The sequence below is a fragment of the Saimiri boliviensis genome, chromosome 4 (genome assembly GCF_048565385.1).
Source record: "Saimiri boliviensis isolate mSaiBol1 chromosome 4, mSaiBol1.pri, whole genome shotgun sequence".
NCBI classification, from domain to species: domain Eukaryota; kingdom Metazoa; phylum Chordata; class Mammalia; order Primates; family Cebidae; genus Saimiri; species Saimiri boliviensis.
The window spans coordinates 60,660,861-60,683,020 of record NC_133452.1 but is presented as its reverse complement, the minus strand read 5'-3'; the positions used below and the strand labels follow the sequence as shown (position 1 = coordinate 60,683,020).

At 42.1% G+C, this 22,160-nt stretch overlaps 1 protein-coding gene across 7 annotated transcripts in view; it reads left to right on the top strand.

Moving 5' to 3' along the window:
* ARMC2 (armadillo repeat containing 2) overlaps positions 1-22,160 on the top strand; it is a 161,726-nt gene that overhangs the window by 11,709 nt on the left and 127,857 nt on the right. For 5 of the 7 annotated variants that reach the window (XM_074397618.1, XM_003935942.4, XM_074397616.1 and 2 more), the window contains 2 exons: positions 5,132-5,303; positions 12,637-12,844. In XM_074397618.1, the coding sequence (XP_074253719.1) occupies positions 12,669-12,844 (176 nt within the window). In that variant the 5' untranslated portion in view covers positions 5,132-5,303; positions 12,637-12,668. The remainder of the gene's footprint in view (positions 1-5,131; positions 5,304-12,636; positions 12,845-22,160) is intronic. The other 2 variants (XM_074397620.1, XM_074397619.1) reach the window with 1 other exon arrangement.

Here is a 22,160-nt window from a genome sequence, read left to right as displayed (position 1 = left end):
TAGTCAAGCACTTCACAGTTTCTAGTACTGTGCGCACGTGTGTGTGTGCGTGCGCACACATGTGCTTGTATGTATGTTTGTTTTGGATGAACTATTTGAAAGTAAGTTGCAGACATTGTGATACTTCATCCACAAAAATTTAAGTGTGCATCTCATATGAACAAGGACAGTCTCCTATATAACCACAATACCATCATCACAGCTCAGAAAATTAACATTACTCTGTAATAGTTAATGTGTAGTCTATGTCCAGATGACCCCAATTGCCTCAAAATGTATCTTATATTTTTCGAGATTTTATCAGAATGTGTCTGTGAGGAAGATTATACCTGTTCATGTATGACAGATGACAAAAATAAGATCCCAAGATAATAAGCGTGAACCCATATTACAGGAAATAATTTGCCAGCTATTGTTGACACATGGCTTCTTAATGTCTACAACCTTGGGAAACACTTGGGTTTGGAGCCAGCTACAGCATGAGGACCCAGTTCGGCAGCTTGGTGGCTGTACCTTATTGTAGAGTTGCTCTTTATTCTATGATTCTGTGGTTTGACTCCTATAAATTGCTTTTCATGTTAGTGTAGCTTTTGGGGACTCACTCAATTTGGATCTACCCTTCCCTTAAAAAAAAAAAAATCTCAATTTCTAGAGATAACCCGATCTTTGTCAAACTGGTACAGTTCTTGGACTTCAGGATTAGCTGCTGGGCTAAGACAAGATAGGCATTTGTCTGTTTAGGGTCATTGAACTTAAATTTCCTTACCTCAGAATGGTTGGGTGCTATGTTCAGAGTAAAAGTAGACAGGTAGGCGCAGTGGCTTACACCTGTAATCCCAGCCCTTTGGGAGGCTGAAGTGGGTGGATCACGTGAGGTCGTGAGTTCGAGACCAGCCCAGCCAACATGGTGAAACCCTGTCTCTATTAAAAATATAAAAATCACCTGGGTGTGGTGGCACATGCCGTAATCCCAGATACTCTGGAATCTGAGGCAGGAGAATTACTATAACCCAGCAGGCAAAGGTTGCAGTGAGCCAAGATTATGTGACTGTACTCCAGCGTGGGCAATAGAGTGACTCTGTCTCAAAAAAAAAAAAAAACACACACACAAAACACAAAAAAGCAAAGTAAAAGTAGCCTAAGAAGTTCCCATTTTAAGTAAAATGACTGCTTTAGTTTGAGGTTGTTGTTGTTGTTACAGTGGATTATGTGAGGGTCTTAATTACATTTGATTTTAAATAGCAATTAAAATTTGGGGTCCCCAGTCTAAAAATTCTGAAAATGGCCCCGTGCTACCTGACCTTCCACCTTTTTTCTTCTTTATCAGTGCAGTTTCTTAAGAACTCTAGCTCTGGTAATCACTAAATTGACAAAGCATGGAGATAGGGGAAGGGAGAGGGCGTGGAGAGAAGGAGATAACTGGAGAGAGAGGGAAGGAGAGTGGTGGAGGAGTGTCTCACAGTTAAGGGACACATTTGCTGAAAGAATTTGTGAAGACCTAACTTGAATCTCAGTGCTTTTTGGATCTAGGACACTTTCTCAGAGCAGTTCGTCTTTTAATAATTCCTCAATCAGCAGTCAGTCAGGGAACAGGGACTCAGACAACAGATTATTAGCTCCTATATTGAGCAGATTAGCTCAACTCTGCTTTGGTACAGTTACCCTCTCTCTCTTTCTCCCCGTTCCATCTGGCCTGTGCTCCCAACACACCCTCCAGTGGGCAATGGGCTGGAAGATCATGGCCAGCCTGATGGATACCTTAAATGTTGTGTGAACTGGGTCTTCTTTCACGGGGTTGTGCTATGGAAATAGACCAGACATCCCCAAACTTTTCACACAGGGGGCCAGTTCACTGTCCCTCAGACCGTTGGAGGGCCGCCACATACTGTGCTCCTCTCACTGACCACCAATGAAAGAGGTGCCCCTTCCTGAAGTGCGGCGGGGGGACCGGATAAATGGCCTCAGGGGGCCGCATTCGGCCCGTGGGCCGCAGTCTGGGGATGCCTGAAATAGACTGTGTCTTCAGTGGACTCGAATAGGTCCATTAGCCAGAACAGATCTTAAAACCTGACTGTGTCCCTGTCCTTGATTATACTCAAGTCATGGGTTAGTGTCTTAAAACAAAACCTGAGGTAGCTAAGGTTCTCAAGTGAAAACAACTTTTTTTTTTTGAGACAGAGTCTCCTACTGTCACTCAGGCTGGAGTGCAGTGGTGCAACTTCTGCCTCCCGGGTTCAAGGGATTCTCCTTCCTCAGGCTCTGAAGTAGCTGGAACTACAGGCATGCACCACCACACCTGGCTAATTTATGTATTTTTAATAGAGATGGGGTTTCACCGTGTTGACCAGGCTGATGTCGAGCTCCTGACCTCAGGTGATCTGCTCACCTTAGCCTCCCAAAGTGCTGGGATTACAGGTGTGAGCCACCGTGCCCAGCCCTCAAGCGGAAATTTAAACTGATTTGCAGCATTCTCTGATTTCTAAAATTATTGGAATTTTATAAGAGAAACTTGTTTGCTGTTTTTTCTCATAAAAGTCATTTTACTCCACAGAGTGAAAGAACATTTTGTAGAATTTGGCATAAAAGAAACTGCTGAGTCATTTAGTTGTTTTCTCTTAAAGAATTAAAAATGCTTTACATGTGTCACTTTATATTTTAAGTAGTCTCATAAGATGCATGTTTAAATAGGACACATAATTTATTAAAGGTCAGTAGTAAAATGGAACTCAATTTTTATTATACAAACAATTACTGATTTTGCACCACGAAAATATTGCCTTTTATTGAGCAGCATTTGTGGGACTTTTATTTTGCCCTCCAGAGAAAACCCAGTGACTCTCTTGTGGGGAAATTTGCTTTTCAAACCGTATTTTTCCACTTTATAAAATCTTTTGGCTGGGTGTGGTAGCTCATGCCTGTAATTCCAGGACTTTGGGAGGCCAAGGTGGGAGCTCTCTTGAGCTCAGGAGTTTGAGACCAGCCTGGGCCACAAAGGGAGACCCTGTCTCTACAAAACCCAAAAATTAGCTGGATGTGGTGGTACACGACTGTAGTTCCAGCTACTCAGGAGGCTGAGTCTGGAGGATCACATGAGATTGAGAAGTTAAGGCTGATCACACCACTGCACTCCAGCCTGAGCGACAGAATGAGATGCTGTATTAAAGAAAAAAAAAAAAAAAAGACCTTTCATTCAGTACAGTTTGGGTGTCTGTAGAAGGAGCCATTTATTTTGTCTGTGTGATTGTTATTTGACAGATTTCTTGATCTTTGTTTCAGTTTCAGTGTACCTGCAGAATACAGACATTTTGAGTTAAGAAAACCACACATCTATCTTTAAAACTGAGATTACCCTCTGTATTTCACTTTTCATAATTACACAGAAAACACCTATTTTCCTGTATTACACTCTTAGCTTTTCTGTTCCTATTAGCTTCATGGCCTAAGTAACATTCTTATTAATATTTTGTAGCAAAGTGGGGAAAATGACTATTTGTTGAACAAATATAGTGCAATTTGTGCAGACAAACAAGTGTCACCTCCTTCAGAACAGATCCCTCAGAATCCAATATCTTAATTCTAGCAAACCTGTGTCAGAGGCTAGGGCCTTGACTTTTGAGAAGAATTAAAAGTAACTTGGAACCAAACCCGATAAATAAGGGATGAGCAACTTACATGCGGAAGGAAACTGGCATTTCTTGAGCTTCCATAATGGGAATTGTGTTTATGTCAGTGACCTTGTAAGAAGGGGACCACTGTCTCTGTGTTATAGCTGGGCAGGTTCAGAGAAGTAAATGGCCTGCACTAGTGCACAGAACTAGTGAGTAGATCCTTCTCCAGGTCTCCGAAAGTGATTTATGCTTTCTTCCATATTGTGATTATTTCATTTACTCTTCTTTTTTTCTATGTTAGAAAAATGTGTCTTTAATATCACAGAATACTTTTTTTGGTCTGGTTTGTAGACTGCTCCTAAATATAAATGAACAAGTGGAAATAAACATTTTGAAGAATGTCATCATTATTGAAATGAACTACTAGGAAGGAACACCCTAATATAGATGTCCATGTTCTATTCACGTATGTGAGAAAACAAGTGTTCGAGATTATGCGTCATACGTGATAAATGACTTCACTCAATTTTCCAAATTATATGACTTGAATTTCACACTGGATGCTTCAAAAATTTGTTGATTAACTTATTGGATAGTGAGTCACTCAGTCGCATATTATAGAAGTGACTTTAGGAATGTTAACTTGATTATTTTGAGTTAGAGCTAAAAGCACTTGCTGCCATAGGCTGTTCTTTCATAGACAAGTAACTGTGCTGACTCTGGAGACAGGAAGGACAAGACTACCAGGCAACACTAAAACTAGGAGCTTAGCCACCCTATGAGGGTCTGGCACCAGGTCAGAGGCCACTCAGGTCAGAGGGAGTTCTGAGTGACACAGAACTTGGTGCAGGTGTTTTTAAAACGATCTTTAAGGAACTAGAATTTTGTTAGTAATACTGAGAGTATCAGCATCAACACTTAAGAAAGGGAAGAAATAGGGAGTATCGGCATAACATTCCTGAGATTTAAAATATAAAACACTTTCATAAGTCCCAGACAACCTCTTGTTTTTCTGTTTTATGGCTTTTTCACCTAAATTCTTTACAAATTTTGATATCATTAAAAAGTACATTTGTGGCATCCAAAATACGTAAATGTAGCACTTACATTCCACGTAATTCTTGGTACATATAGGTACCTAGTAAGTGTTTTCTGAACTGAACTGAACTCAGAATGTTGCAAAGCATGTTGAATATGCTATTCGTAATTTTATAGTCTTTTATATAGATAATATCTGTTTGCTAGCATGGGTATTATCAAGTATTTGACATGTTTTACTCAAGTATTCTAACAGTACAGCAGAGTAGTTAATACAGTATGATTGAAAAAAACAATTAAAAAGTGCTTTATATGTGCATATGTCACATTATGCAAGATGGGCCAGTGAGATGGTAGAATCAGGAAGCCAAGATGAGGCCAGGGAGATAGCCCTTGTGCTCTTCTGAAAGGGGTGGGGCTGGCTCTGACGTAAGTGTTCTTTGAGACACAAAGTCATTCCAATTATTTAAAAAATCTCTTTCCAGAAACCGAAAGTTCCAGCATCTCCTACCACAGAGGAGGATTCCTGCTTTTCCTTTCCTAAGCCCCCAGTGGACGCTGCGAAGATTAGAAGAATAAGCAGTGCCAGGGCTCGCTTATTCAGGGCTGCCTCCCAGGGGGCCCTTCTGCCGGACAGATCCCTTCCTCCCTCTGACTGTAAGGCCATGTAACATCCTATCATCTCTGGGGACAGGCATGCTTCTTGAATTTGCACACAAAAGCTATTTTTACATGATTTTTCCTAACCCTGGATGTTTTTTACATTAACTAAGACTTAGTTCATATTGGGCAAAAGCTGGTTAAGAAATATTTTTCATATATTTTTCCAGGTGCTTATAAGGTATATCTAAATATCACAGTTGGTAGGAAAACAATATTGGGGTAATTAGCTGGACGTGGTGGCTCATGCCTGTAATCCCAGCACTTTGGGAGGCCCAAACAGGCGGACCACTGGAGGTCAGGAGTTTGAGACCAGCCTGGCCAACATGATGAAACCCTGTCTCCACTGAAAATACAAAAACTAGCCAGGTGTGGTGGCGTGTGCCTGTAATCCCAGCTACTCGAGAGCCTGAGGCAGGAGAACTGCTTGAATCCAGGAGGTAGAGGTTGCACTGAGCTGAGGTCGTGCTGCTGCATTCTAGCCTGGGCAATGAGGGAGACTGTCCCCAAAAAAAAAAAAAAAAATTAGGATAAGTATTTTCTAGTGGATGGTTCACATATATCAGAAATAAATGATTTTTAAGTTAGAGTTCAAAAAGTTAATTTTATTAGAAACTAACGAAAATTATAAGGTTCTTATAGTGTACATTAAACTTAGGTTTTTCAAAATACCTTTCTGATCCCATGTGAGTATGTGAGCAAAATTTGAATGGGACTTTTCCTATTGCTGGAGGATTGCTGCCAGGTACCTAAACCTGGGAGGGAGAGGCTAAAGATCATAGCCCTAGGATTTCCACCAACAGTTGGAATCACTCCCCATTCAGGCCACATTCAAGGTTTCTCAAACTGTGGGAAAGAACCCAGAAGTGGGATGACAGTCAGTTTAGTGGATCACACCAGTGTTTTATAAAAAATAAGTAAAATAGAATATAATGGAAAATATCAGAATGTGTAACACACAGTAGGGGTAAGTTTTGCTTCAGGATACTTTACCTTGGTCTTCAGTGTGTGTTCAGGGTCATATTGCAAATTGATTTCTAACTGTGTGTGGTCAAAAAAAAAGTTGGGAATCCACTTTACCAGGAGCTACAGAACTGGTTCTCCCTCCATCAACAAGATCTGATGAAGAGAGATAGGTTTATAGTCACAGAGAGATGGGGAGAGCCTGGAAGATACATCCCAGAGATCACAGCCCCCACCTGAGCATCTTAATACCCCACCTGATGGACAAGCATTTTTTTTTTATTCATTTCCAACATTTAAAAAGTAGAAGAATCTCATGGAAGAATCCAGATATATGAATTCTTGTGAAAAATCAGAAAATCTGGCAGGCAACACTGGGTCCCCATTCCAGGCGGCCACAATGGGGCATGATCAGAGCTGAGTGGTACCCACACTCTGGCCAGGATATGATCTGCAGTTCACTAGGGCGCCATCCTGTGCCATTCACTTGCGTGTGTGGTCTCTGATGTGGATGGAGAGGAAAAGAAGAAAGAGAAGGAAGAGAAGGAAGGAAGGGAGGGAGGCAGGGCGGAAGGGGAAAGAAAGAGAAGGAAAGAAGAAAGAAAGGAAAGGAAGAAAAGAAAAGGAAAGAGGAAAGAAGAAAGAACAAAAGAAGAAGGAAGGAAAAGGAAAGGAAAGAGAAAAAGAAAGAGAAGACAATGAGGATGTGCAGGGTGTGTGCCTCACGCTGTGATGCCATGACCAAGTGTGTCATATATCATTAGGCAAGTTGCTTTACCTTGACGTCCCAGTTTGTTTCCTTTCTTACACACCCAGTCAGTCTGATACTTATTGGGATCCTACTAAGTGCCTGGCACCATTCTAGACCAACAGAGTCCTGCCCTCAGAGAACTTACAATCTAATAGAGGAGATAGACAATAACAGGAAAACAAATAAGTAAGATAATTCGAGTGCTTATGAATGCTCTGAAGAAGTTAAACAAGATAATGGATTCGAGAGTGACTATGATGGGGTAATTTGCTTTAGCTCAGGTGGCTCTGAAAGGTACCTTTGAGGAGCTGACAGCTGAGTAGGAAGGTGATGGTCCAAGTGTCCACCTGGAAGGAAAGGCAAATGCAAAGACAGCACGGGAGCAAGTGCTGGTGGTGGAGGACCTGGAGGCCCGGTGGCTGGAAAGCGGTTGATCAAGGGAAGTTGGAGGGAGCTAAGGCCACAGAACTGCCCAGGGCCTCAGAACACACCCAGCTGTGTTCTACTTGTAGTGAAAAGCCAAGGTAGGGTTTACAAAAGGGAGAGACAACATGATGTATGCTTTTTCATCAACAGCAGTTCTCAATGTAGCTGTAGAATCACCTGAGGAGCTTTTCAAAAGCTTCACCACTAGAGTCCTGTGTCAACTCTGGTCAATCAGAAAGGACTGGTCATTGCAGGATCAAAGGGCTTGCCAAGATGAGAGGGGCTGGGACCTGGACGCAAAGGGCACTTCTTATGAACAGGATTGCAGGGTTGGTGCAAGGACTCATCCCCTGTTTTTAATTCTGTGTTCTTGCTTGTGAGGTTGAGTACTGTGTATGTTTCATGCATGTAACTCTTGGGAGCGCACACTAGAAAACCCTGCTGCTTGCCGAGGTACACACTGATGTGAAAGTGACTGTAGAGATGAGTGCTTTGCTCACTGTCTTCCTCCTCAGTGCTTCCCCAGTGGCTTAGCTCCTTCCCCCCTGGGCTACCTGACTTGTCTGTGTGCTCTGGGAGGGGCCCTCTGCAGCTGTCATTTCCCAGCATTGAGGACAGCTCCACACCTCCAAGGCGCACTGAAGCATGTACAAGTATTCATCGTGGTTCTTTTATCCACCCTGTTTGCAGTCACCGCTCTTCACCATTCAGGCCATCCCTGAGGCATGGGTCAGCTCAGGAAATAGTGGCAGCAAAAACTCATTGTCGTTTTAAAAGTACCTGTCATCCAGTTAGAAAATTGTAAAAGACGTTTGAGCTCTCCAGTCGTGGAATCACTATCATTTTGTCTGAGAGCTCCCTGGGATCCATTGCAGAGCCTCTCTGTTGTTTAGAAGAGGTAGCCTTTGGGGGGTGACTGAGGATGTAGAGATTGAAGGCATCTCTTCACTTGGTGTGAAGTCATTTGTGGCTGGCACTACCCCACAGGCAGGGCCAGGGTGTGGTGGCCGGTTTGGAATTCCTGCTTTAAGAGAATGAAAGAGGAAGAGATTTGTATAGTCATCTCCACAGGTCCAGCAGTATAACTGCTTTGTGTTCACATAGGGTTTTTGGCTGGAGGTGGCACTGCTGTGAATTCCTCCCAGCCATTCAAGCCAGACAAGAGGCCTGAGAGCAGTCACCACCTTCTTAGCCATCCCTGTCAAACTGTCCGTCACCAAGCCCTGCACGTGCTTCCTGACTCACTCTTGAGTCTGCATTCTCCCTTACCACTGCCACGCCGCCTCTATCCCTCTTGCCTCATCTTGTTTTGCTGCTCTTAAACCACCCACTGCTCACTAGGGTACTGTAATGGTCTGCAGGTGGGTGGATGCAAGGCCCTCAGCCTGAGGAACAGCCAGTGCAGCCTGGGGATGCTGAGCTCCCAACACGACATGGCTGTGAGCAGCAGCCTTAGCCCATTATCCCAGGGGACCATGAAAAATGATCATAAAGCACAAGAGGTCAGGAAGCAAATAAAGATCAGATTGCACCATCCTCTTGCTGAAAACTCTTTAGAGGCCCTGCTGTGCCTACAGAAGTGTTTGCCAAACTGAGTTCCAGGGGACTCCAGGGAACACTTTTGGCAAAACGTTAATAGCTTTTCTTTGGGAAAAGGGTTCAGTGCTCAAATAGGTCAGGGAAACACTGCCTACCTGTCATCATCTTGGCGAGTCTCTGTGCACATGAGTATATTAAAGTGTTGGTAAAGAAATCTGTTTAATTTTAATTCAACCCAGCATTTCGCTAACCTGCTGGACTGTGGGATCTGTCTTTCAGGAACACAATTGGGAAACACAAGCCTGCTGTAGAAGTTGGCAAACTTTTTCTGTAAAGGGACAGATAGTAAATATTTTAGACCTGGTCCGTATGGTCTCTGCTCAGCCTCTTCAGTTTTGCCATTGTAACGTGGAAGCAGCCATCCACCAATTTATGGCCATTCTCATTCCTGATTAATGTCCCCCATGAAACTAAGCTTATATAACTGTGGTCTGTATCTTCCTGGCAGATAGTTGCAGCGCATTTTGTGAATTTTGTAATGGATCATGGGTAAATTTCAAAAGGAGACAGCTCCCAGCAGCTCCCATGCAGGACCAGTTCAGGTTCGCAAATACTCATTTGATATCTGTTATATACCACACCCCGTTATCAGCTCTGAGACAACAAATAGACAAAAAAGGCTTTTCTCTATTTGAAACTTGAATTTCATGTAATTTTCTTGTTACAAAATATTGTTCTTCTTTTGATTTTTTTCCAAACATTTAAAAATTAAAAAAAAGCATTCTTAGTTTGCAGACTGCAAGAAAACGAGATGGGGCAGATTTGGTGGGGCTGTAGTTTGCTGAGTTCCGGTAGGGGCAGCGGGGGATGAAGTCCAGTCCCTCCAAGTACACAGCTCTGTTGTCATCCAGCCCCAGCCTAACATTCCAGGCCCTGCTCACGCCTGTCCTCGGTCTGCCCCCTCACAGTGGGTGCACCAGCAGGGTGGAATGAATCCCTTGTGGTTCCCCACACCCACCCTGCTGTTTCAAGCCTCAGGCCAGACCTGCTATATAATTTGCTGGGCCCGTTGCTGAATGAAAATGTGGAGCTCTTTGTTCAAAAATTATTAAGAGTTTCAAGATAGCCATAGCAGAGCCTTAAACCAAGTGTGGGCCCTTCTCAAAGTAGGGCCTGCATGACTACACAGGCGATGACACTTGAAGTTGACTTTCACTCCAGACTTCTGTTCCCTTTTCTTCAAGCTATTTACCTCTTATTAACCATTCAAAATGCGTCTTAGCCCTCATCTCCTCTGTGAAGCTTTCTTTGACCAACTCCCAACCCCTCAAGGTTTCTCTACTCTCTCTGCCCACTCCTTACGCAGCTGGGACCACACTGGGCTGCATTTATCTCTTTACACATCTGTCCCCTTTGTCTCCCCTGCTGGATGAAGCAACGTCAGTAAGAAAAACCTTTTTCTCTATTTGTTGCCCTAGAGCTGATAACAGGGGATGGTATATAACAGGTATCAAATAAATATTTGTGAACCTGAACTCGTCCTGCATGGTAAGTAAGGCTGCGGGGAGCTGTCTCCCTTTGAAATTTACCCATGATCCATTACAAAAGTCACACAATGTGCTGCAACTATCTGCCAGGAAGATACAGACCATCGTTATACATGCTCAGTTTCATGGGGGCATCCATCAGGAATGAGAGTGAGCGCCGCGAGGCACTCGTAGTAATAACTGACAAGCTTACTTCAGTAGATTTGAAGATAGACAGGTGTAGCTCCTCCACCTATAGGTATGGTTGGGTTTCCCTTCTAGAAGCTCCATGGTGGCCAGGACTTGTTCGCCATGACTTCACCCCTTTAGTGAATAGCACCTGGCACATGGTGGTGGGCACTTAATGAGTATTCAGGGAGTGAATGAATGAGAGAAACGAATGCTAAAAGATAACGATAGGCTAAAAATACTTTGTAACCCGAAACAGAATGTGTGCTTTGTAGTTCACTAGTGAAGTCATTTAAGGTGATGTGGTGATGTGGAGGGAGCCTTGGCCCAGAAGTCAGGATTTTTGGGTCTCAATAATCATAATGACAGTAACTTCTAGGTTTTGAGTGGGCCAGCGCCATATAAGTCACTTTCCTAGGCCACATCATTTTAAATCTCACCACATCCCCAAGAGGTGGGGACCATTGAAGGTGGCATGAATTGAGTGATGTCCACATCACAGAGCAGGTGCTTGGGGGACTTGCCCTCAAACCCAAGTCTGAGCCAAAGCCTGTGCTCCTCCCACCCTATGGTCCTGGCTCTCCCTGTGACCTTAGACAAGTCACTTTACCTTTGGGTTCTCAGTTTTCTCATCTTAAAAAAGGAAGCCTAGAATTTCTAAGGTTCCTTTCAGTTTTAAAATTTAGTGTTTTGAAAGCAGGGAGTTTGGTCAGAGGAGAAGAATAGGTGGTTTTGTTATGATTAGTTTTTATTGGTTTGTTGGTTTCTTAGATAAGTACAGAAAAGGAAAGGAAATCTTGAGTCATTTTGAAAAATCTTGCAAAACAATAAGTATTTTTCTGTATGAAGCTCATCCCCACCACCTCACACTGTGGGAGATTTACTCTCTTTCCCTTTAACAAAACGTTTTATCACAGACTACAGGTTAGTAGCAGCATAGACAATAAACTATTCCTAATATCAATTTGCTGATAAGAAAAGTGATATATTATTATATGTCTAAGAATCTGCAGTCATAAACAAAAAGGCAGGATGTCTTCTTGCAACTCTATCTTATACCTCTCCAGAGGCGTGTTCCAGTGCCCTCTACTTTCCATTGCAGAGTAGTGGTCTACTAGGCTAGGCCTACACAATCCACCCCTCACCCCTCTAATCACCTCTTCTCCTCTTCACCCCCTCACATGCTGCATTCCTGCCATTCCTTGAGCACCCCATGCACAGTGGTGCTAAAGAGTCCCCCACTTCAGCCTACCTTAGGGTCTCTACACCAACTGGTCTCTCTGCTCAAAACACTCACCCTGGTCACCTGGTGGCTGGATGCCTCACCCCGTAAAGGATTTGTCCTCCCTCCCCTACTGTACCCACCCTATTCCCAATCCCCTTGACCCTTCCCCACTTCTATACTTGGCTTTTTTCCACAGCACTTACTGTTTTATGGTATGTCATATACCTTATTTATTATGGTGATTGCTTATTGTCTGTTTATTAGGATGTAAGCTCTGTGAGATCAGGGATCTGTTTTGATGTACACCAAGTGCCTAACAGTGTTTGACATGGGGGAGCCACTCAGTAAATATTTTTTTAATGAAAAATTACTAATATGATCAAATTCAGGAAGAAGAACTGCTGTTACGGGACAGGGAAATACTTAAGTGGAGTAGGTAGTTTATAAGCCTGAAGTTGAGCATCTGCCTTCAAGTAGACTCTAAGCTGATAGAGATAAGATTCTGTGCATTTTTACCTGCGAAACTGATGGTGCCAGGTTTAAGATACTGGTCTTGTGTATACTCAGAAAGGCTTTGGCCGTAAAATTCCAGACTTAATTATAAGCAATGTATAAGTTTTAAATTGTATAAATTCTTAGACTGAAAGATAACATTCAAAGATAGTGATTCCTAAAATACTTTAACGAAACATTTTCTTGGTTATATTGCAGCAAAGAAGACAGTGGAATCCAAAGAAACAATCATGATAGCAGACTCTATGGTGAAAATAAATGGGATTTATTTAACAAAATCAAACGCTATTTGCCACCTAAAGAGTCACCCACTTCAGCTAACTTATGATGGAGGCTTCAATGAAATAAAGGAGCAAGAAATGTTCAAAGGAACAACATCCTTACTATCTCGTCTCAAGAGTGGAGGGTCAGTATTCTTTTTATTTAATTTTCTGGTCAGGATGACAATATCATTTACCAGTTTCTTCTCTGTCTTATATAGATGATTAGTTTGCTTTTTCTCTTTTATATGAACAAATTTTAAGTTAAGGATACATGCATAGGAGAGACTACTTCTCATGGCTGAATGGAGTTGATTTTACACCATTCCTTGTGTAATACCCAGGAAAACTCATTCGTGACTGTCAAAGTGCTACTTCTGTAGGACTGTAGAATAAGATTTAGCTGAGTGACAACTGATCATTCTGTTGGTGTATTATTTGGGATTCTTGTGTGGCCTGGAATATCCTATTATTTTCCTTTGGATTTGTTCACTGTCTTTAACTCCACAAGAGTGGACACTTATTTTATTCTTTAGTAAAGCTTGGATTAAATGTTTATTTTGCAAACTAGTGATTAAAACAGAAGAGTCCTGTAAATTTCAGTTATCTGTGATATCCCTCCATTAGCCCTTTGTAAATGAATGATTTGGAATTACTTTATTTTATACCCTGTTCCTAGTTAGGGCTTCCTTGAGAATCAGTCTTACTACCATATTTAGGATTTATGGAGGAATTCTTATCCTAGTGTTTTACTGAAGAAACCTTGAATAATTGATGGCTAGAATGGGGGAAAGAGTGGAGAGAATAGGCTCTGTTTTCTGGTCCCAGCCAGTTGTGATGCTAAGAGAGGCAGAACATCTTGAACTGGACAGGGTCACTCAGTTGAAGTTATTTTTTCTAGGACTTTCCATTGGGTCATCATGGATAACTGCCCAGTTCAGATTTGCTTAACAAGATTAAATTCCAAGGGCCATTTTAAGACCAAGTACTTCTTACACTCACGTTAGATTTTGGGTCTGACATTGGCTTGGACACATGTAGCATCCTTAAAACTTTTCCCCCAAGTGGCTGCTTGGCAGCTCGTTAGTTTAGCTGCACCAACCCTGTCTGCGGACACAGTCTGAACAGTGTCACACACACGGAATTTATATTAAGCAACCTAGTAGTCTTTGTAATGTCGTTTTGCATTCAGAACATTTTTTTAAATTAAAGGAGAAATGAGATGTCTCCTTAAGTGGAAGAGAATGATTTCAAGTTGGGACTTTGGGAGTTGAGCAGAAAACATCAAACTGGCCATTGCAGACAAATCGTTTCCAGTTGGTGAATAATAATAGGCTGTGGACCCCAGAGTTTAAACATAAAAGGCAGCAGGAAAACTTGTATTTCTTTCAGCACTGAAGTGAAAAGGAGACATTTATCTTGCTGCATCCATCCTTACAGTAATGAAAGTTGATTAGAAAAACCAGACAAGAGCTATTTAATTTGTTTATTTGCAAACCTTCAGATGTGGCAGAATAATCTGGCAAGCCAGAGTTCAGTATGTCTTCCTCATTCTGGGACAGCAGGGGCATTTTCAGTTACATGTTTTATTCCACAGACAGCAAAAGACAAATCAATTAGCACGTCTTCCTGACTGTCCAAAATTATGAAGCACTGGCAACGGCACTAATTGTTTTCTTTGTGTTTTGTTAGGATGGCTTTTGCATCATGTAAGGATTGTGTCTAAGTTGGGTTTGCAATGTACCCTGGCAAGGTTAACTTTCAGTAACATTTTTGCTTTACCACCTTTAATCATTGGGTGGAATTTTGTTGGAGTGGTGCCAAAAAAAAAAAAGTTTATATAGTGGGATTAAAACAAACCAGAAAATGGAAACTCTTAGCAATTATTGCATTAATGACAATTATGAAAGAGTCTGGGACACTTGATAATTATTTCTTGTAAACATTTATGTGACTACTTCCAAGAAATGATCTTTGCTATGCCGTGGCGTATTCCCAGTTTTGATGCTAGAGCCCTACCCTCAATTAGCATTTTTTCATCTTTAGACCATAAAGTGGAAAATGAAGATTCTTGTCAGTGAGCTGGGCTGGCAGGAGCAGGGAGGGTTGAGAAGGAGTGTGTAAGTAGATCGTGGGAAGTGGACGATGAGGTGAGGACACACTCCCAGTGTGGGGACCTTGCAGGCTTCTCTGATGTGAGAGGGGCCACCTGTGTGGTGTGTGTTTATCTGGCTGGGAGAGGAAGGAGATGTTATTTACATGAAACTGCAGTAATTGTATACCCTAATTTAAAATATGGATAATTCAGAGATGGGATGAACCGGAGTTCAACTTTATGCTGGTTGTGATGGAGAAAGGATTTGCTAAGCAAAGTATCATTGAGAATAATATTTTAGGGGACCATTTAACTTTGCGAAAGAGAACACACTCTTAGCACTTATGAAACTGTTGTCCTTGAACCTTGTGCCAGTTTTGATGGTCTCCATGTGTCTATTTAGGGATTCATTTAAGGTCTAGCAGACTTGCTCCTCAGCAAAACTTTACCATCACTTGCTTTGTATTGCTATACAGATTGAAAGTAATGCAGCTGCCATTGACAAAAATGTGTGTATGCTCCATCCATCCATCCACGCATCCACCCATCTACCCATCTACCCATACATCCACCCACACACCCCTTCATCCACTCATTCAGCCATCCATTCACCCATCCATCCACATACTCATTCACCCACCTGCCCACCCATCCATCCATACACCTGTTGGGTGCCAGCCCCAACCCTTTTCATGGATGCCCTTAGTCCCAGTGGTGATGAGGGAGTGAGAAAAGAAATAAAGACAAAGATAAGAGTATAGTTTCACAGTATGGGTCCAGGGGACCAATGCAAGCTCCCGGGGATGGTGTTGGCCCTGAGCTCTGGGTTCCCCACACTTTTATTAGGTGTATTATCTCATTAATCTTGGGGGCTGTGGTGAGGGGAGGTGAGAAAGGTAAACTAAAAGCTATTGCAGGGTAAGATGGGGGGTAGGGGAGAGCGTGTCTCTGCAGCATTCAATTGCATATGTGGTTCTTCTGAGAAATGCTAACTTAGGACACTGAGTTTTACCACCCATGGTTATCAAGGTGCATCTGCATAGAAGCACAGCAGATCCACCAAGTCTGACCACACACAATACATCAAGGGGCTTTTATCTCCCAAGCATTGCTGACACAGAGCAATCAGAGTTACTCCATATTCTGAGAACCTAGGCAGAGCCTGTGGCATTCTAGTTATTTCTGTCCTTCAAGGCCTTCCTGCCTTGCAAGCTCCCATCTGCAAAGACCCTCCCAAGTCTTGGGAGCAGAGGTTGCATTCCTTCCCAGAGTTCTTACACAAGCCCTCTTTACAAGACCCTCATGCAGACTCTGTGTTGGGAAGAGATCATGGGACCAAAGCAGTCTTTCCTGCCTTGCAACCACACCGCTGCATTCCACGGTTTTGAAGTGCTCTCAGATAGTCTTCACTAGGGGCTTCCTGTTACCACTTGATTTCTGTTTTTACAGGCCTTAAACAATTTTTATTTTACTGCACCATTGTTTGGAGTTTTCTTAACTCAATATTTGATCCATGGCATGAATTTCAGTATATAAAAAGCAAAGCAAGCTTGTAATCATTTAACTAGAAATAACATAGGTCTGCGCCTGGCCATCTTGGCTCACATGTATCCACTCACCCATCCATCATCTACCCATCCATTCATCCACCCATCCACCCATCCTTCCATCGACTCATCCATATGTCTACCCATCTATCCACCCATTCACCCATCCATCCACGTATCCACCCATCCATCCATCCGTTCATCCATCCATCCATCCATCCATCCATCCATCCATCTACCCATCCACCATCCATATATCTCCCCATCCATCTACCCATTCACCCATCCACCCACCTATCCGCCCATCCATTTATTCATCCATCTACCTACCCATCCACCCATCCGTATGTCTCCTTATCCATCCACCCATTCACCCATCCATCCACCTATCCATCCATCCACCCATCCACATATCTACCCATCCGTCCACCCATGCACCCATCCATCCACCTGTCCACCCATCCATTCATCCATTCATATACCCATCCACGCATTCATCTACCCATTTACCTACCTTTGCACCCATCACCTGTCCCCCATCCATCCATTCATTTACCCATTCACCCATCTATTCATCTACCTATCTACCCACCCATCCATCCATCTACTCATCCATCTATCCATCCATCTGTCCATCTATCCTCCCACCCACCCACCCACCCATTCACCCACTCATCTATCTACTCATCCATCCACTCATCTACCCATCCATCCATCCGTCCATCTGTCCGTCTGTCCATCAGTCTGTCTGTTCGTCCATCCGTCTGTTCATCCATCCATCCATCCATCCATCCATCCATGGATGGAATCTCTTTCAAAGCAGATGAATCTCTTTACTTGCTTAAAAAATCTCTTAAAGCTTTCTGCATTAATGTCATGGTTTGGAAATGTGATCTTTAGGAGGAAAGCCCAAGAGCAGCCAGTTGTTATGGAGAGTCAGGGACTCTTCTTGATGAGCCAGGATCTCTGGATTTAGATTTGGTTCTCTCTCAGCCACTTGATTTAGCTGTATTTGGCAAGTCTCTTAACACTTTCAGGGACTCAGGTTTCCAGTCTATAAAATGGAAATAACTCTGCTCTTTTACTCCCATCTCCTAGCCCTCACTATAGGTTGTGGAATGATGACTAAGACTTGAAAGCCTTACTAATAAACTATCGAGTGCTCTTAGTATTGTTGAAATCAAAAATAAGAAAAGAGGGCTTCTGGTTAAAGGCACGAAGGCATTCTCTAGAAATACAATGAAAGCAGCAAAGAGTGAAAAACAGAGAAATAAATTTCATTAATTAAACAGAAAAAAATGGCTACGACCCTGAACTATACAACATGAAGCAAACTATACACTGTAGTATGGGCTTGAGGTTTTTTTGGTCTGCTTGGCAAAGAGGCCTTCTCACATTGTGTAATAAATCCTGCTCAGTCCATATTTGGAGAAGGGCTGACCCTGTGTTCCCTGTGTCTCTCCGTGGGGTGATTATGTGGCCCAGGACTGGCTAATCAGAGTTCACCAACTGCAAGTACAGCAGTTGATTCAGAGATGGGTACGTGATCCAAGCCAGGCCCATCGCATTCCTCCCTGGGACTTTCACCAAGGCCTTTGGGGAAAGTGCTCTTTCTCCAGGTTCACAAACGATAAAGATGGTGTGGTCTTGGAGCTGACACTGGCCTTTTCACAGCCTTATGGAGAGAGACTCTGAGAGGACAGTGGTATATAAACAAAAAGAACAAGGAAGGAAGATAATGATCAAGTTCAAGGATGATATATAAACCTCTAGATCCAGCTGTGTCTGAAGCCACCACATCAACATTGTAGAATACTGTTTGGTGAGCCAAAATATTCCGTTCCTTTTTCTTTCTCCTTTCTTCCTTTTTGTTTTCTTTTCTTCTCTCTCCTTCCTTTTTTTTTTTCTTCTCCCTCCTTCAATCCCTCCATCCCTTCCTTCCTCCCTCCCTCTCTCCCTCCCTCCCTTCCTTCTTTCTTTCCTTCCTTCCTTCCTGCAGGGACAGTTTATGATATTTTAGATTAGGTTTTACTACTTGGTACATTGCATTCATAAGAATCTAGTTAACCTTCCAAACACTAAGGAATCTAGATGATAACACGGGGTAATTTGAAAGTGGACACATACCTTCTCAGACCTTGAGCAAGAAACAAATTTCACTAAAGTGAGTCTCTTTGTTCAGAAAGGTGTACTCAATTTTAATTGAAGAGATGTGATCTAAGGATATGGGCAGGCTGTGGGAGCAGGGAGCATGCCCTCTGTAAGAACTCCATTCAAGATCCACATCATGAAGTCAGATGGAGGATGGAGCTAAGGATGACACACACTCCTGGTTATGTGTGAGCCAGCTAGTTTTTGTGTGTGTGTTTGGGGGGAGGGGCTTGACAGTTTATAATTTAAGGCCCGGCATGTAAAAGGGCTTTTATGTGCATCACAGCAACCTGCTCCACTCCACACAAACCAAGGGAACGAACACTCTCAGGTCAGCAAAAGTAATGGATTTGGTGATTGCAAGTTTAAGAAAATTGACTAAAGTTTAAGCTACAGAATACCCCAGTTTGCTCTGTCTATGGATTCTATTCAGTGTCAATAAATAAATAGCTCTGTTTAAAGATAAATACTATTAGGATAAGAACCAATGTGGGACTTGAGCTTAGATATATAAAGAACATAGCAAAAGACAGATGAAGGAAGTGAATCACAGAAGGTATTACCCTCCAAAAACATGGAAAGAGTTCAAGCAATTTTCCATAGTCTCAGAGAAATGATAGATAATGTGATCATTCTCTTTTTTAAAAAAAAAAAAGGAAAAAAATCACTCTTCTTTGAGTTATAAGAATTTAAATTAGAGATTATAAGCCCACATAAGGAGATGAAAAATACACTTGCAGTTTGCAAAAAAGAAATGAAAGAAAAATGTATCAAGAGGAAAGCCACATTAGGAATAAAAAAATTAGAATAAAACAGGTGAAAATACAGTGGGACATGTTGGACAGGCTAGAAGAAATCATACGAAAAGAAATGAATAATAATAAAGCTATGAACATAATTATTGAGATAGATATGGAAGAACGAAACTTGTTTTCCTGAAGAAGGTGATCGTCTTCCTCCACTTCCTCTGCTAATACTATCTTAACGTGAATTGTCGGACACTCTTCTGAGTGCTTTACATACAACAAGTCATTTGACATTCACAACTCATGAAGAATGGAAGAGATCAAAGTAGAAAGAAGAAGAAAAATATTACAACATAATAGAAGAAAACTTTCTGGAACAAATACTTAAGTCTGAAGCTCAAATGGCACATGATGTTCCAAGAAAATTTGATATGGAATAATCTACACTAAGACATTTCCACCAGTGCTCAGCACTAGAACACTACCCAGTAGATACTACAGGCTTAGTGAATAATTGTTGATTGTGTGGGCAAATGGAATAAGGTTTCCTCTGGCCATCCCAGCTGAACAAACAAGTCACATAAAAGGAGAAGAAGGCAGGCTGTCCCCTGGTTTTCTTAAACCATCACTCAGTGCCAGAAGGCAGTAATGTCCATGACGTCCTAAGTAAAATAAGAGATAACTGAAGAACTGTATTGCCTGCCAAGTTGTACAAAGGCAACAGATAGATAATTTCACTATGAATGAACTGAGGGAATATACTACTCGTACGCTTTCCAGAAAACTTATAGACAACAAAATGGTGAGTCAGAATTCAAAACCTAGAAATGAAGAAGCTATGGTAAAAGCATTCATGGTGAGTACAGTAATGATTTTGTTTTCATATTGGATTAAAACTAAACAACTCTGGTTATGGAACAGAAACCTTGGCAATGTGGCTTAATATAAATAACCAAAACCAGCACTTGGGGAAGTGTGAGTACTAATTTCTTTGCTTTCATAATGGGGAATGGATTTGTCAGTAGCTAAAGTCTGAAATTGAAATATATAGTTGAAAAAATGATGATTTCGGCATCTTAATGTTTTCCATTATTTTTTTCTTAACTTTAGAGAGATCTTTTAGAAACTGTTATCTCTTTGTGAATACCCATTCATCTGAAGTTCTGCAATTCCTTCAGCTTCACCTCAGTTTCTGTTACTCTGTTATATTCAAGTGGAATTTATTCTTAATGCTTTTTCACTATAATAACATGTATGGTATGATTCCATTTATATGTACATTTTACCTGCCCTCCCTCCTGCCCTTCTGTTCTTTCATTCTTCTATTTTTTTCACCTGAGTATATGCAGAATTATGTCTGAAATGATGTGGACCACATATTATGATATTTATTTCTGAGTGGTGGGATCCTGGATAATTTTTTTTTAAAATCACCTCTGTACTTTCTTATATTGCCAGGCCTTTAAAAAATAATAAATATATCCTCTTTTTCAAAAACAGTGTAGTGATTATTCTTTTTAAGAGCAATGTGGCTGAGAAACTTTCCATTTGGAAAAGACAAGACATTGGCTAGATTTTGTAGAGGCCCTCTTTATTGGGCATTTTCTGTCCAATAAGCATTTCCTGGTAAGCAGTGCCCTGTGCTGTGGGATTGGGGGATAGAGGAGTGGACCCTGTCTATGAGGAGCTTTCCAACATGTCAGGCCTTGCTGCTCAAGTGTGGTCCCTGGATCAGCAGCATTAGCCTCCCATAGGAGCCTGTTAGAAATGCAGAATCTTGGTCCCCAGACTTACCAAATTAGAATCTGCATTTTTATAAGATCTCCAAGTGCTTTGAATGCTCACGCAAGGTAGAAGCACTGTTCAAAGATGAACTCGAATGCTGGAGGAATTAAAGGGGAACTGAAAGAAGGCATCCTGAGAGTTTAGAGGTCAGAGCAGCTAATTCTGATTTGAGGATCAAGGGAAAATTCCTAGAGTAGTTGGGAATGGGGGTGGATTTTGATGGTTGATTTTTTTGAGTGATGGAGCACTGTGTTCTTGGCTAAAGGAGCAGCATAAGCCAGAGGTGGGATTTGACATGGCAGTGGCAGGAGGTATCCTGAGGCTGCAAGTCAAGAGCAGTGTGTCTGGAAGGGAAGTTAGGGGCACATGACGGATGGTCTTCAATGCCACTCCCATGCATGTGGGTCCATTGTTTACATAAAAGTGCACCACTGAGAGGTGACTTACGCTGACAGTTATGTGAAGGACGACTAGGGAGAGGAGAGCCTGGGACAAAGGAAGCCATTGGGAAGCCGTTGTAGCAGTTCTAGCATGAGGTGTGAGGGGAGCATGGCACCAGGGGTGAAACTCTGCATGGCGCTGGTTACCACAGTAGCATGCTGCAGAAGAGGCCAGTCACAGCTGCTGTTCCCTGTACTGAACGAAGTCCTCACAGATGCAGCACTAACAAGTTGCAAGGGCTTTTCACATGCAGTGCCCTGAAACTGTGGGGCTTTGAATGTTAAGGGGAGTATGAAACCATAAGCCTTTAAGCTAAGGGAATTTAAGGTTACCTAAGTTAAGCTAACATGGATAGCTACAAAGCAATATATCTAATCGTTAATATATGTAGAACTTTAGTATTAACCAGTTAGCGATTATTGAAAAAAGTCCCAAGGGGTGTGTGTGTGTGTGTGTGTGTGTGTGTGTGTGTATTTTAGTCTTGTGCCCAAGCCAACACGATTAAGTACCTTGGAGGACTTTCTTAAAATTTTAATTTTACAAACATTCCTTTAAAATCATGTCCTTTAATTTCAAGTGTTTGTGTGTAGCTATTTAAGTAGAATGTTTTAAGTTTAGTAATTAAGAAGAAGTGATACTCTGGCGGAATGCAGTGACTCACACCTGTAATCTCAGCACTTTGGGAGACTGCGGTCAG